General features: G+C 38.3%; 1 protein-coding gene across 2 annotated transcripts in view; it reads left to right on the top strand.

Moving 5' to 3' along the window:
- The window catches only part of LOC134751391 (uncharacterized), a 277,631-nt gene that overhangs the window by 27,696 nt on the left and 233,237 nt on the right, over positions 1-16,698 (top strand). For both annotated transcript variants that reach the window (XM_063686769.1, XM_063686767.1), the window contains exon 2: positions 15,268-15,291. In XM_063686769.1, coding sequence (XP_063542839.1) covers positions 15,268-15,291 — 24 coding nt within the window. The remainder of the gene's footprint in view (positions 1-15,267; positions 15,292-16,698) is intronic.

The following is a 16,698-nucleotide window of genomic DNA, read 5'->3' as shown; positions in this document are numbered from 1 at the left end:
GTGGCGCGGTATCAAAATATACACATACCTCCTCGTGCATAGGGTTACCACGTGGCGGATTTTCGTCACATTTCAGGAATATTTGTAACAGACCTACGCGAAAAATACATGTGACAAGATTATTTAAAATCATTTTGAGATGTTGAATGAAAATAATGAAGGCTGAAGTCGTTTTAATGTATAGGTATATGATGTACGTAAATACTTTTAAGCTTTTAGCACTTTGTGATTAATAATCTAAGTTAAATGTAGAATTTTAGACTATTTATTATTATTACATGTATATTTTAAAAGATAAGCCACAAGTATTTACATAATTACACTTCACGAATCTGCCAAACTGTAGCGCATTTTTTTATTCATCACTATAGAATAATTTTATGAAAAAGTAAGATAAGTAAGATCTCCTCGCCTTCTCTTTTTAGTGGATTTTTTATTTAATACTATTTGTAAGGAATTTTCAAATTTGTATTTGGTAAGTGGTAACCCTACGTACGGGGGGTTGCCGCCACTTTTTATTTATATTCTAGATCATTGCCAAATTACGGGTGAAAGGGTTTAACCCAAATTATCTAATTTGTGGGGGTTTTAATTTGGTCGTTTTAAATAATATTAGATCTAGATAATGTTTGCAACGGATTTTTCATATACATATGTGTATTGTACGCAAATCGGTATGAATGAAATGCAATTATAGGACAAAATAAGAATCCCATTGATGTATATCTCACCCATTCATGAATATCATGTATTTGTTTAACATCATCATCATCATTAACTTAAGAGCGACATTCTCTTGTCGGTGGAGTATCTTCCTGCTTTCCCTAATCAATGAATGAATTTGTTTAACATAATTGCGAAAAAGAAGTCAATTTAATTACTTTTAATGTTAAATATATCAAAACGAGTCACTCGCGTATTTTAAGTCGAAGACTGCTCCAACGCGAGCTCCTGTTGAAGCTACTTGTTATGGAGCGAACCATGTCGAGCAAACTTCTAATAGGATTGTCAGCTTAGCTTTAACCCCAATATATGAAAAACTCAGATACAAACCGGGGTTCAACCCGTGGCCTTCAATTTGAAAGTCCCACACCTTACCACCACGCTACAACGTTTAATAGGTATCAAATAGCCTGTCACTCATAATAATAACCAAACATACCACAAACCGAAAGAACTCGCACGAGTTGTCAGCAATTTCCCAAGAAAAATCGATGTCATTAACGCGTTCTTCACAAACATAGCGCCATCTCTGTCGCACCCGTAGCCGGCTGGACAAGAGGGAGCGTTGTTACCGAGCCTGATCGAGAGTACTTGTATGGAAATGGTTCATTGACGGCTGGTTACCCTCTTTCTGAAGTTGGTGGTATTGGTGTTGCTTGGCGAGTGATGGTGAACTTAATCAGTGGTTAATCAGAGGCCCTACCGCAAAAAACGAAAGTCGAAAATTCTTGCATATTCGAGCGATAGAGAGGCAGATAACGAAATTTCGTTTTTCGCTGTGTAGGCCCTCAGTATGTATTATGTTGTTTTTTTTTCAACCAGTTTCCTACATTCATCCTACATTTGACAACTCTGAAAATTCTCGAGTTAATTTAAACATGTGTCTCATATTTATATTATATAGTGTTGTCATAATTATAACCTCTTATATACAAAATAAAATAGTAGTGTTACTATAACTCTTATACATTTGGCTACATAGATGGATGGATTTGGCTACGATGGATGGATTTTGTGAAAGAGGATATGAGAAAGAACGGAGTGAGTGCTGACTAGACGAAAGATAGAGGAGAATGGAAGAGAAAAACATGTTGTGCCGACTCCACATATCGTGGGATAAGGACAGGAAGAAGAAGAAGACATTTCGCTACAAAGATGAATGAGGGCTAACGCGTAAGAATTCGCCGCTAAGGGTAGATGGTGGTCTTCGCAAAGTTCGAAATGTCAAATGTCACTTGTCACTTCAATGACTGACAGCTGTTCTTTAGTCTTTTGGACCACCATCAACAGAGGCGAAAAAAAAAAAAAAAAAAAAAAAAAAAAAATACTGGTGAGCAAAAAAACGATAGCCCTCATTGGTTTAAAAATGTCGTTTTAAATATACCCCTGGAGGCAATTCGGCTAATTTGACGGCGTATTAAACGCTTGCAACTCAAAGGTGACTCGCCCGCACTTATAGCAATTGGAACAGGATAACAACTGAAGAGTCGAGTACGAGTAGACAGGCTTTGTTTCTCAACGAGGAATACAGGAATAGTTGCCGTGTTGTGACGGCGCGTACTCACCTCGTCGTGTTTGCCAAAATAAAGATACGTGATTCAGGAGACGAAGCAGGGCCAACCCTAAGCACACAATAAATTTTAATGGATTGTTCGCCAAGTACAAACACACATTTTCCAAATTTTGTTTAAATTTTAAGTAAAAGTTTAATCATCTGCAATCATGGTCATCCTACAACAACTAATTAATAAAGATGAAACCAGCGGATAAAACTTTTATAACTGTTAATGTGTTATGACAGAAGTCCAAATTTAATATACTTTATTAATGTAGGTCTATTAGCAACAAGCACTTATGAATAGTAGGTATGTATGTAATACATATAATCTTCAGCTAATTATCAGAGCAATTTATTGATGTAAATAAAATATAATTCATAATAATATTGAATTATTTATTATATACATCAAAATTTAGAGTTTCAGAAAAGATTGTCTAACACTGTGGTCTAACATAAAAACTCTTATAAAAATACTAGTCTAGAATATTCCTAGAATAAAAGGTCAATGTCAAAAATGAACTTTGATTATACGAAGAAAAGCTGTCACACTTGAGTGAAACACAATGTTTGCAAAAGTAATCCCTCGAGTAATCCGTCTTTAATGACAATTAATTTGACACATTTGACACATTTTAGGCGTGAAGAGGACCGATCGTATCCGGAACACCACGCTGCGCGCAAAAACCCGCATTGCTGACGTCGGTGAGAAGACTGCTAGGCTCAAATGGGACTGGGCCGGTCACGTCTGCCGCATGCATCCAGACAGATGGGCTAGCATAGCCACCAAATGGATGCCAGAAGAGGGGCGCGGACCCGGCAGGCCCAGACTGAGATGGCGGGACGACCTAGACACCTTTCTCAACAACTGGCCGGAGGAGGCACTATATCGGGAGTCGTGGAAGACAAGGGGAGAGGCCTTTGCCCAGCAGTGGGACACCATAATGGGCTAGTAAAAAAAAAAAAAAATATTTGACGGAAGTATTCTAATTGTACCGGAAGACGAACTGCCGGTAGGCCTCCAACAAGATGGAGCGACGACCTGGTGAAGGTCGCAGGAATTCGGTGGATGCGAGCGGCACAGGATCGGTCGGAGTGGCGAGCCTTAGGGGAGGCCTATGTCCAGCAGTGGACGTCTATCGGCTGACATGATGATGATGATTCTAATTGTAGTGTGACCATGCATGACGCAAGTAAATGATTTAAAACAATCATAAATAAAATGCGTTAATATCCTTACACCATTTATGGTTCAAATTAAAAGTTAAGTCGACATTTGGGTGGCAATTTATCTGCAGCAGAACCTGTAGTCATTTCCTGCTGTCAAATATGACATGACACCTTAAAGCGTCAAGTATTTGCGGAAAAATGCCGAAGTGAATAGGCACTGTTAGGCTAGGTTCACACGGCTAAACGGCTTTCCCACAAAGGTAAACGCCGTGTAAACGACTTTGAACGTTTCCTTACAAATTTTGCTGTCACTAACGGTATTCGATAAAATCCCGTATACGGTATACGGGAAAAATGAACGCTGTGTGAACCTAGCCTTGGATATTTGCCTATTGTTTTTGAGAGTGGAAATCACTGCCGAATGTAGCAAACATAGAGAAACTCGGGGCAAAGTAGGAAAGTTTGGTTAAGTAGAAACATAGGAATACAAATATTTATGGGTTGTCGAGTGTATTTGCTTGTTTTTTGTTTATGTTAGGGTGTAGACATATTGTTGCTTATAATAGAAATAGGAATAGGTCTACTATGTAGGTGTAGTTATTGTAGCCTAAGTTTTATAATACGTTTTACTTTAGTATGTCAGACTAATACAAAAATACGGTCACTTTATGCAACAAAGTTAATGGGATTAAATAAACATTCCTTGACTAGTGTGGCTACCACTAGTTTGGCACTGACATAAACGCTATCGAGAACGTAACTTACTTTCTATGCATATCTTGCTCAGACTCGCATATTAGTGCGAGCGAGATGTACCTATAGAAAGATAATTACGTAGACGTTAGCGTATATTTCAGTTTTGATACTGTCAGTGACTCATGGTACGGGTACAGCTAGTTAGGAGACTTTCCACTATTGCACTATATGAGACGGCCCGATTATGTTATCATAACTTACGCTGATTTTAAAAGTACCTATACTTAGTGATATGAAGTAATATGAGTATAGTCGTTCGTTTTGTAGCCGGCCCCGAATGGCTAATCCTTTGTCTATTATTAAGTAAAACCTCAAAAAATTCTAACTGGCACCTGAGAGCGTGACTAGTCCAATGCTCAAAAAACCAGTGTATGTGCGCTTTCCGATAACGCGCCTTTGTTACGCATCTTGATGACACATTTTAGACTGGTTCTGTAGCGTTCGACTCGCCAGCACTCAGTAATCGTAGAGGGACCACACAAGAAATCGCAAATTATTGTTCCAGTTGTTCATTTTGAGTAGCAATTTCCATAGGAGTTGTAATTCGATAACCGGTTAAAGTGACCGAACCTGTTTTTATTTAATAGGTACCTAAGTAGCACGTGCGGTGTTACTTACAATAGCCATAAGGGCCAGCTTGAAAATTCAGACTATACTTATTGTTCTCATTTTTTTTAACGTAAATAGTCGAGGGACAAAGACCAAGAGAAAAAGCCCAGATTGTTTGATGGATCACATTCAAGCAGTTCTTGTTGCTCTGTAGCAGGTGTCCAATGGTCGACGGTAGTATTCAATCAATCAATCAATCAATAATAATTTGTTTCGAACAAAAGTCCCTAATGTGTTAGTAACATATATACATACTAATACTTAAATGTAGGGTTTTACATAATGGGGCATGTAGCTGCACCCAGTGCTTCAGCCACGATGAGTCCCACCGATCAGCCAACGTGCAGAGGATGGTATTCGAGCTGGCGCGCCATAGCCTCAACAGCGAGCTACACCGCTTCCTGATGATCGCGTGGAAGCCATCGATCCGTCCCTCCGTGAACATACCTGATGCGCTACAGTGTCGCGGCAGCCCGAACACCACCCTGTACGCGTTGTTGTACTGTACTCGCAGAGCGCTGTATGCCCGCTGCGTATAGCTGATCAATAGGCTGCACGTGTAGGACTGGCAATTTGCTTTAAAAAGCGTAGCCTTCACCTCTTCATAGTCATTTTTTTTTATTCATATAACAATATACATTGCGTTTGAATTTCACATTATATCACAATAACAATTTTATAAATAACAATTAAAAATTAAAGTATTAAAACTATCTAACATAATAACAATTTGGCTTATAATAAAATAATAATAATTCCCAAGTCTATGTCAATTCATCTAAATTAATTATTCGTTACTATTGATTATGTCAGAAAAAAAAAGAGAACAAAAAAAAAACGATTCATTAATACTATATTGTACTCTGAGCTGACAAAAACTCATCAACCGAGTAAAAGCACTTCTTTAACAAATAAGTTTTGAGACAATTTTTAAACAAATTTAATTTAGTGACTGTCTTCAAATCGGATGGCAATCTATTGAATAGAGTAACTGCCTGGTAAGCCGAAGAGTGTTTGACCACTTGCAGTTTAGTGGTTATTATTTGTGGTAAGTCCTTCCTTCTGGTTTCCAATCGCTTTCGTACAGTACAGTATTGCTTGCCATCAGTCGATTCGTCTGCCCATTTACCTCACAGTAAAGTGTACTTTCTGTGTTACTCTATGGCCAGACGGGCCGACGCCACTATGGCTATCGATCATACACAATTGCCGACCTCGAGGTTTACGTTGTTTGTCACAAACTCATTACAGGCCCAATTTAATGCCCGAGGGGCCAAATTAAATTCTTGCGAGTTGTTTCTAGGGTGACGAATTGTTTAGGTTGAAAGTTTAACCTCGGGTTTAGTCGTGTAATTATTTGTACCGCTCGCAGATTTAAGATTTAGATGCCTAGAGGTAAGGTTCTGTCTAGTGTGTCAACTTCAAAAAAATACTTAAGGTTATTTTAAGATATATGTATATTATTGCAATCACTAGTAATCTATGTTCCACTGCTGGGCACAAGCCTTCTCTCATTCTACAAGTGTTTGAGCTATGGACCCCACGCCGAGGGTCCAATGCGAATTGGGGTCTTTACAGACATCTTTGATTTTTTTCGTTAGAGTCGTGTCTCTTTTGATTTTTTTCTCTTGATTAAAAAGTTTTATTAAGCTAAATTAAAAAAGTTTCAAAAATCCCTTTTTAAATAAAGAGGAAGGGAATTGAGTTATTAGTTTCATGTTAATATTTTAAATAAAATTTTATTTTTACAAACACAAATTGGAGCGATTTCTAGTAGGTATATGAGAAAAGCATCAATATTTAAGTTTATCGATATAGGAACTCGTCGCTACCTGTCATGAAATTTTGCGCCTAGAATTCAATGTCTTATCATATCAAAATCAAAAATTGCTTTTCTCATATACCTACTAGTAGGTATATGAGAAAAGCATCAATATTTAAGTTTAACGATATAGGAACTTGTCGCTACCTGTCATGAAATTTTGCCGCCTAGAATTCAATGTCTTATCATATCAAAATCAAAATTTTATCAAATTGTAAAATCTCTATTTTTTTACCCAGCATCAGTAAGTACTATCACGATGAGGTCTGAGAGAAAAGTATTACGCAGCGTACTACGTAGGCGAACAACACACGAACGCGAAGCAAAGCAATGCGGCGCGGGGTGAATCAATCCTTTGATATAGACCTATTGAAGTGATCTCTTGACCTATAGAAGTGTCCTACTTGGGCGATCTCGTTGCGAACGCGAACGCCGTGGGCCCGCCGCGCCGCGCCGCTTCGCTTCGCGTTAGCGAGTTATTCGCTTACGTAAGACGTAGCGTTAGTTATTCAGTGCAAGTACAAATGCTCAGTGTAATTTTGCTGTCTTCAAGAAAAGCAATTTAAAGTTGCATGCCCTCTTTATTCGCATTATGGCGCTCATTATTGTGACATTATGACTTTGCTAAGATAACATTAAAAGGTTAAACGTGAAACTGTCGCAACATAATAATGTTGCAACAGTACGTGGCAACAACATTTTAAATAGAAGTATATTTGGTAAAGATCCTTGCGATAGCCATATCTTTTCTTCCCTTCTAATTTCCTGGCTTTAAATGTAATGCTGCCAAGCATTACATTGACGTGGAGTATCACTATAAATCTCCGTAATAAAAAGAGTGGAAGGATTGAACGTCCAAATCGCGACGGCAATACGGCAACAACAGCAACGCAATTAACTAAGGAAGTTGACCGTGACATCGCCCGCTACCAAGCTGCAGCAACAAGCTTTCCACATTAAGAAAGTATAGCCAATTATAGGGGAACAAAAGATAAGGCGCGCCGCGCTAAACTTGCGACTTGCGACGGAAGATATGACCGTTTCGCGGGTTTTTAACTTTTATCTCAATTACTCTGAAAATATACTTATGTTTGATATTTTGCTCATCAGATCTCTCGACTATATCACAAGCTATTATACACTAAAAAATATATACTGCTATGGTATGCAGGGTAACGATATACAACTGAAACTAAATGAAAATTACGCAGCGTACTACGTAAGCGAACAACACGCGAACGCGAAGCGATGCGGCGCGAGGTGAATCAATTCTATCAAACCAACTTTAATCTTTAAGGTATGCCCTTACAAATATAATCTAGTTTTCGTGTGAATTGTGTTATGGCATTTGACCTCGAATAAAACGTAGCAATTTAATATAATAACTACAATTTTGCGTTAGCCCCCTCTCAATGCTGTTGCGGTCGCAATACGAATGTCACCTTAACATTAAAAGGTTAATGTGGTTAAAGGGGCCCACTGACTATCAGTCCGCCGGACGATATCGATCTGTCAGTTGTTCGGAACTGTCAAATTTTTGTTCTAACTGACAGGTCGATATCTGATAGTCAGTGGGCCCCTTAAGACAAACTAAAGGTCGTCTCAAACTTTTTAACTGCAATTTTAGTGTAGATTTGATATAGTTTTGGATTTAGTCTAGTTGTAGTTTTACCAGGCTTCACACACTTTTTACAGGCTTGAAAATCAGCGTCACGTAGCGCCCCAGGACTCAGTTCGGGACATCAAGCTGAGTGAGGACCTTTTAGCGCAATTTCCCATGTTCCATTAATTATTAATTTGTAAACTACATATGTAACTTTTTTGTGCTTGTAAATATTCCTTATATACAACAGAATACTCACAAAAAGCGCAAAGCCTAAACCGTGAAAAACCGTTTATTTAATATAAATTATGTATTAGATAGTGCTATCAAAGCGCCTTATACAGGGTGGCTAAAAATAAGTGCATTCCCGTTGCCAGGGAGGTTTGGGATTATACTGAGCAACTTTTAATATGGGACCAATCATGAAATCATGAAAAAAAATTTACCCTCCTACAGAAAATGGACCAGCCAAAATGTGTGAAACAGCCAAATATTTTTTCAGTGTTTTCCCATAGTCAAAGTTGCTCAGTATAATCCCAAAAACTCCCTGGCAACAGTAATGCACTTATAAGCCACCGCCACCGTGTAGCCACCGTGTAGTTTTCTGGTGACCAGACGGCTCGCCAATATTTCGCTCAGTGGATCAGCATTGCTATCCAGCGGGGCAATGGAGCCAGGGGCTGGGCACCAAACTAATCAACCACGACTTAGGACTATTTTTTATTTATAAGTTTTCTTTTCAGTGCCAAATTATATTAAAATCCGGCCAGTCAGTTTTGCGTCTTGGAAAAAGTTTGTTTACTAAATATATAATACGAACAGGTGGATGTTTGCCACATAAGTACATACACTAACTTTCGTATTTATTAAATAAAATAAGTAGGCACCTAAGTAGGATGCTCATAACAAACCTCTCAAAGTATCCAACAAGCCATTAAGAGTCCAAATGTGCCAAGCTAGGATGCTAAGGCGCAAACTTAGCCGTAAACTGGTGCAGTAAAGTGAGCGAAACATTAAGCCAAAAGGGTAACCTGTCGCAAATTTGATAGGAAGAGACAAACGAGCGGATGTTAGGGTAATGTGTGGTTTATAAGTGGAAGCGGAAAGTAAACGCCTAACCGAAAAACAATTGTTCTTCGTAACTCATCAGTACTTCGTATAAAGGCAGTCTTATTTCATACATGCCGCTTGTATTCGTATCTTGCACCACTGCGTAGCATGCCCATTGACCGTGTGTTATATCTTCAGTCCTCCTTCATTTAGTAGGTATACCATCACAGGCAGTTAAGAGCGCAGAAACGTTGTGTAGATCCTCGGTGAGGTCTTTGTCTGGCAATTAATTTTTTACTACTACGTTTACTAGTTTTTCCGCTATCGCCGCCGCTTGCCTCGCGCTAGCGTCACAACGCGGCACGTCCTACGCGTCAGTGACCGTCTGTCATTTTGTCACGTTATATCCACGGCCATTCTTCTAAAGTATATAATTTTCCGCTATCGCTGCCGCTTAAGTCTCGCGCTAGAGTCACTACGCGGCACGCCCTACGCATTTGGTCACGATATATCCACGGTCATTCTTCTAAAGGCTGTCTTATTAAATACATATTTTAATTTATTGTCGGTTGTCAATAAGGCGCTATTTCCATATAGCTTTAATTTGGAATCAACCTTGTCGACAAGCGAAAATGTGGTACCTTTTGGTTTAAAACGTCACAAATATGCGTAAATCGCTGCCGCTTAAGCCTTACGTCATAACGCGGCACGCCCTACGCGTCATTGACCGTGTGTCATTTTGCCACGTTATGTCCACGGCCATTCTTCTAAACTAAAGGCTGTCCGAGGAAACCATTAGCCGTTCTGACGTCGCTTTCGGATTGGTTGTGGCTTTATTGTGTTAAAAATAGGATCTAGCTGCTGTCAGATTGTTTATAGTTTTGACATTTATAGTAGTACAGCCAGCATCAAAAGTAGCGGGTCAGACTACGTGTCAAAAGTATTTTCTAATAACTTAAAAAAAAGAGATATTAATGTATTTAGAACAATTACTGTTACAGATCTTAATACTTTGATTGCGAACTGTAAGGCCTATTTTTATTCCGTAGACTAAAATGACGTTTCATGTGTAAGACATGACATTTCTTAGTACCACATGAAATGTCATTTTAGTCTACGGAATAAAAAAACAGAAATAGAGATATATCTCTAACTAGCTGTTGCTCGCGACTTTGTCTGCGTGGAATTAGTAACAGCAGCTAGAGTAAATATAGCGCCTGGATAAAGTCTAATGGCAATCATTCCAATTGAATATATGCTTAAAATTGCTTACATCAATTAAAAGGCATTCATTAATTATCTCAATTCCACCCTCTTTAGGATGATTTCCGACATAAAAACCATCCTATGTCCTTCCCCGGGACTCATAGTTAAAGCCAAATTTCAACTAAATTGGTTCAGCGGTTTACGCGTGAAGAGGTAACGGATGGACAGAAAGACAGACACACTTTCGCATTTATAATATTAGTATGGATTTGCAAGTGTTCCAGGGTGGCAGATACTTTTGGCGCGTTGTTTTATCTTTTGATGCTGACTATACACTACACTTTTTCAGATTAAATGTGACGTTTTCAATCAAATGTCGCTTATCATAAGGACGAAAATGGCTTGTATCTACATACGAAAAACCTGTCAGAGCGTCCTTATGGCAAGCGACAATGTGGTACCTTTTGCTTGAAAACGACACAAATAGTGAACTTTTATGTTATAACATAGAATCACGAACTCTTTCGATTCTAATAGGAAAAAACTACTTAAAATTTCCTTACATTTTTCGTTCCTTCAATAATACCGTTATCGGCATACAAAGTCCATGAAAAATGGTAAAGGAATGGAAAAGAATCTATTAGGATCGAAAGAGCTCGTGATTCTGAGTAGAAATAAAAAAAAAAGTTAACATATTTAAATAGGTAAAAGGTTTAGTGTACACAGTACAACTTTAAATACCTACATGGCTAAGTTAGATTTGTATAACGATATATAATATATTATTATAGCTATCGGCGTTATTCCTAAAGCGTTGTCGTGAATGGTGCGTAAAGGTTGTATTCGGATTCATACTGTAACTTAAGTAAGGACAATGTTGAAGTACTATGCTCCTTGAGCTAAAATAAACATTAAATAAATCCATTAATGCAATAAAGTATAAATAAAAATAATGTAAAAATTTCTACCTATCTAAATGACGCAACATTATTTTATTTCTTTAAAATCCACATTAATCATAATTCAGCTAAAGACTTAATTATTTACGACAACGCAATTTCAATAAAACTTATTCAAAATATAAACCAACCGCCATTTAACACAATTACTTTTTTAACTACTCTTTCAGTTGCAATTTGAACCTTATCTTGTTTATGTAGAGTTGATTTCAGCTTGTTAGTATTGAGGTGAAATAAAATATACTTTGTTAACTACTCTTCTAGTTGCAATATATACCTTATCTGGTTTAAGCAGAGTTGATTCAAGCTTGTTGGTATTGAGGTAAAAAATTCTGTTTATTTTGTTCCAACCTTGGTTCCCTGGGGAAGCCGCGGGCGAGGCTTTGACGATGGATCCCCAATTGGAACGGTCAATATCTATATGTTGTGCTATTTGTATACATAATTATGGTAAGTAGATCGTTTAGGGAATCGAATTTGCACTATTTGGATAATAAACTGTCAATATTGGGCATGTTCGTTTCTGACAGACACGTTAGTAAGGTTAATACGGGTAAGTGTTCACATTCACATTGGGCCGCCTACTTACACGTTAAGAGGCCGGTGTCGATTTTAGTCGCAAAAATGTAAAATTGATAGATTTCTTCGATGAAATTGTACACCTTTTGTTACCAAATTGAAATAACAAGTACTGGTTTCTATTAGCACGTCTTCTTCTCTTGCCTTTTATCAGATCAATTTTTTGAAAACAGACTCACTAAATTAGCAATGATTTTTTTTCTGAAGGACGTTTAGGTAAACGCGCGTAAAGCATTGATTTTGTCGCTCTTATTTGTAAATTTCGTAAAGTTTGGACTGCTAAAAATGGTAAATTTGTATTACACATATTCTGTACTTGGCCTTTATCAGATTACATTTTTGTTATATGACTTAGAGTTCGAGGAAATGAAAGTTAAACGAATTCAATTTTCTCCAGAAATTACTTCAAAACAAGTTACAATTTCTCTGAAAAATCGACTTAATTTCAACGTAATTTGGATACTTGAACAATCTACAACATTTGCTGAAACTATTCTTATACATCAATTTGTATAATTTACCACCATAATTTTTTGATGAATTTTTCAAAACTGCCCCTTCTCTTCACATATTACCGGTGACACACGCTCGCGACCTCATTATTAAAAGGCAAGATGAGAAAACGTGCTAATAGAAACCAATACTTGTTATTTAGATATTACGTAACAAAACAAGTATAATTTCAACGACTAAGTGTATCAATTTAAAATTTTTGCTCCAAAATCGACTACGGCCTCTTAATTAGTGTTTATTAAGGATCCATCGAGCGAGCGGCACAGGATCGGTCGGAGTGGCGAGCCTTGGGGGAGGCCTATGTCCAGCAGTGGCCGTCTATCGGCTGACATGATGATGATGAAGGATCCATCGTCATCATTTTAGCCTTCAGTCGCCCACTGCTGAGCATAGGCCTCTCTTCGTGTACGCCACTTGTCCCGGTCCTGGGCTGGTCTCATTCAAAAGTGCCCCGCGATTTTTCGAACGTCATCCATCCAACAAGCCAACGGACGCCAGGCGCTTCTTTCATCCGAAAGAGGCCACCAATCCGTCAACATTTTGGTCCACCTGCCATCACTCTGCCTGGCAACGTGTCCTGCCGAACTCCATTAAAGCTTGGTAATGACGCCACCCACATCTCGCACCTTGGCGCGACATTGGATCTCGACATTCCTCACTCGGTCTTGTAGTTTGATGCCGATCATGGCGCGCTCCATGGCTCTCTGTGCTACTCGTATTTTATGCATAGCCTCCTTAGTGAGAGTCCATGTCTCGGCACCGTTGTCATGGTGGGCAGCGTACAAGTCCATACTTTAACGCTTGCGTCGAGGATTCATTACACATCGCCTGTAACCACTTTAAGAGTTGGGGACCGTTTACACACCGATAAAAGTGTTTATTGCGAGTTCATGTATGTATGAACTCTCAATAAACACTTATCAGTGTGTAAACGGTCCCCAATGTGTAGACCACCCATATTTACCCGTATTGACCGTATACCTATGCCCGTGTCTGTGTGTCGTCGTGTGTATTCACTCGGTAGATGGTGTCAGTATCTGCAAAACTTAATCTTGCTGTTAGCTCGCAAGCCAGGCACAGATTTCTATGAGCATGGGTATCCCGGGCGATAGATAACTCGTAAAGTGGTTAAAGGCGATGTGTAATGAATCCTCGTGGGCGTTAGCTGTCGCTACGTTGGTGGTTGAGGAATGCCAGCCACCCACACGTAAAAAAAATTCATCGTATCCTTATTGTGAATTATTGCTACGTATTATGAATTATAAAAACCGGACTAATGCGAGTCGGACTCGCCCACCGAGGGTTCCATACTTTTTAGTATTTGTTCTTATAGCGGCAACAAGAAATACATCATCTGTGAAAATTTCAACTGTCTAGCTATCACGGTTGATGAGATACAGCCTGGTGACAGACAGACGGACAGACGGACAGAGGAGTCTTAGTAATAGGGTCCCGTTTTTACGGTTTGGGTACGGAACCCTAAAAACCGTTAGCCGGTTATATTTTGGTTTTGGTTTGTCACTAGTTGCCTGAAATAAAGATTTTTATTTCATACCGCGGTGAAAAGACCATCAGCTGGTCACATGAATATGTAAAAAAAAACATATGGGATATGAAAACGTAGGTTAAGTTTATGTATTTTACAAATAGGTGTATTATAAATAAATTGATTGATTGATTGATTATTTTACAATACTGTTACACGTGGTCTAGCGTATTATAAATGATAAATATACTTACTTATAATATAAGTAAGACGGTATTAAGATAAGATAAAAGATGATAAAATTTATATCATTGAAAAATATATTAAATATATTAATGACGGGTCACTCACGTGTTTTAAGTCGAAAACGCTCGACATGTTTCACTCCGTACCGAGGAGCGTCATCAGGAGCTTGCGTCGACGGTGACGGACCGGCGCAGACTGCGGGCCGCAGCCCTCCACGCCCGATGACTCGGCGCGGGCGCCGGTGGCGGCAGGGGGGGCGAGAAACTACCCTCGTTTACGGCATTATTGTCAAATGATGGGTTGCACACAACACTCACTACGTCATTCGCTAATGGTTCGTCCACACTGTCCACCGACGTAGTACCCAAAACAGTTTTCCAGCTCGGAGGCACTGACCAACCACAATCACGGTTAAAATTCGGATGACGACCAATTTCGATAGCCTCCCGTACTTTTCGCTGAATCACAAACTTTTCTTTCGCCAGCACAGTTACCTTATCGAAACGTATATAGTGAGTCGAATCCGAATCCAACACGTGTTCCGTCACCGCAGAACCCCGGCTATCCCTGTTCTTCATACTACGTATGTGCTCGGTCCGTCACCGTCGACGCAAGCTCCTGATGACGCTCCTCGGTACGGAGTGAAACATGTCGAGCGTTTTCGACTTAAAACACGTGAGTGACCCGTCATTAATATATTTAATATGTCTGTGTCTCACGGAAGTTTTGTCATTGAAAAATATCCAAAAAATACGCTTAAATAGTACTTAAATACTATAAATGTACAAACATGGTTTAGGAAAGTAAACATAAAATGTAAGATCTTGTTAACAAAAATTTTAACTAACATATTTTACATCAATACCTAAAATAAGTAACTACTGTTAATCAATTTGAGACTTCAATGAAATTAAAATTGAATGAAAGAGACCTGATATTATAAATTATTATATATTTTATACTTATATTTATTTCTGTTTGTTTCAGGGCCGTACATAGGGGAGAAAGGAGGTAAGATTTGTTTAAGTATTTATACGGCGTTACAAAAAAAAAACAAGATTCATCATCATCATTCGCTTGCCCTTTTGCCATCACTTGGGTTCGACACGCGTGTTTTTCTTCCATACTTCTCTGTCGTTCGTCATCTCATCTCACACAGTCCATCCACCTTTTCCTTGCATCCCCCCACATTAAGAGCCACCCCACACTATAGCGTCTTTTGAGCGTCGCGCGTCTAGTCAGCGCTATGGAAAATGGCGTCGCTGCGCAGTTACACCAACATGGCCTCGAGCAGCAGCCATAGAGTTGACTAGACGCCGAGCATGTGGGGTGGATCATAAATAAACACACAAATAAAAACCTTATTTTTTTACAAACAAAATATATTGTTACTGAATCTTAAGGCTTCAATATTCCATATTTATTATTCTACAAAAGCCGAAGGTCTAATCTAAGTGAAAGTGAAACCAATATGCCCTCTGTAAAAGAAATATCAATTTCCAAACATCATTAGGCAGGCAAACAACGATTTTCCTCTGATTATCTGAATTATTAGCGATCAAACGATCTTCTTCAAACAATTGGACCTGATAGTCTAAATGACAAGTATTGTTTTGAAATGTATATTCGAATTCGAATTGTGAAATGTACGAGATTTTGTTTATTTTTAAAAAATCTGAAACCAATGTTTTTTAAAATCTGAAACCAATGTTCTGAAGATGGATTTATGTAGATTATTGTCTGATTATTCAAATCTTGCTAATGTTTTACGCGCCTCTACATATATAATATTTAAGTATGTGTCTTTATTTTACTTTTACAGTTTGTTGTAGGTAATTGATATCTGAGTCTAAAGTTATCTGTAACGACCGAGTAGGTAACAAAAATGTCTGAATTTAGACTAAAACATATATCAGAATTAGAATCAAAATCAAATGTTTTATTCGTGATAAACTTAAAACTAAAATTACATACAAAAGTAAAACTAAAACTATACCATCATCATCATCATTGGCCACGACATCTATAGCAGATGATTGTTGCAGCGTGGGGTAAAATCACTCACAGGTGTTGCGGGGAGGTTGCAGCGTCTGCGAGGACTGAAGACTTGAACATACCAATAACAGAGCGGCATCTTCTGCCACAGCAATCACAAACAATCACAACCATATAACACTCAAAATAAATGGGACACGACTTTTACTACATTTCGCATGCACTAATCAACTTGAGCTATCTTCAAGGTCGTGTAAAAATAAGATCAAAATCGTAACAAGTTGTTTAATCTGATTCTTGCTGCTATTATTTTTTTACCTTATTGCAAATTAGAAACTTTTTACGTATTGTAACATATACAATATCCCAAACAAATATTGTAACAGGCTGCACTAAGTTACTTAGCACCCCGATCAATTATTG

Source organism: Cydia strobilella, chromosome 22, assembly GCF_947568885.1.
Source record: "Cydia strobilella chromosome 22, ilCydStro3.1, whole genome shotgun sequence".
Lineage (NCBI taxonomy): Eukaryota > Metazoa > Arthropoda > Insecta > Lepidoptera > Tortricidae > Cydia > Cydia strobilella.
The sequence above is the reverse complement of the archived record's forward strand: the minus strand, read 5'-3'. Positions and strand labels throughout refer to the sequence as shown.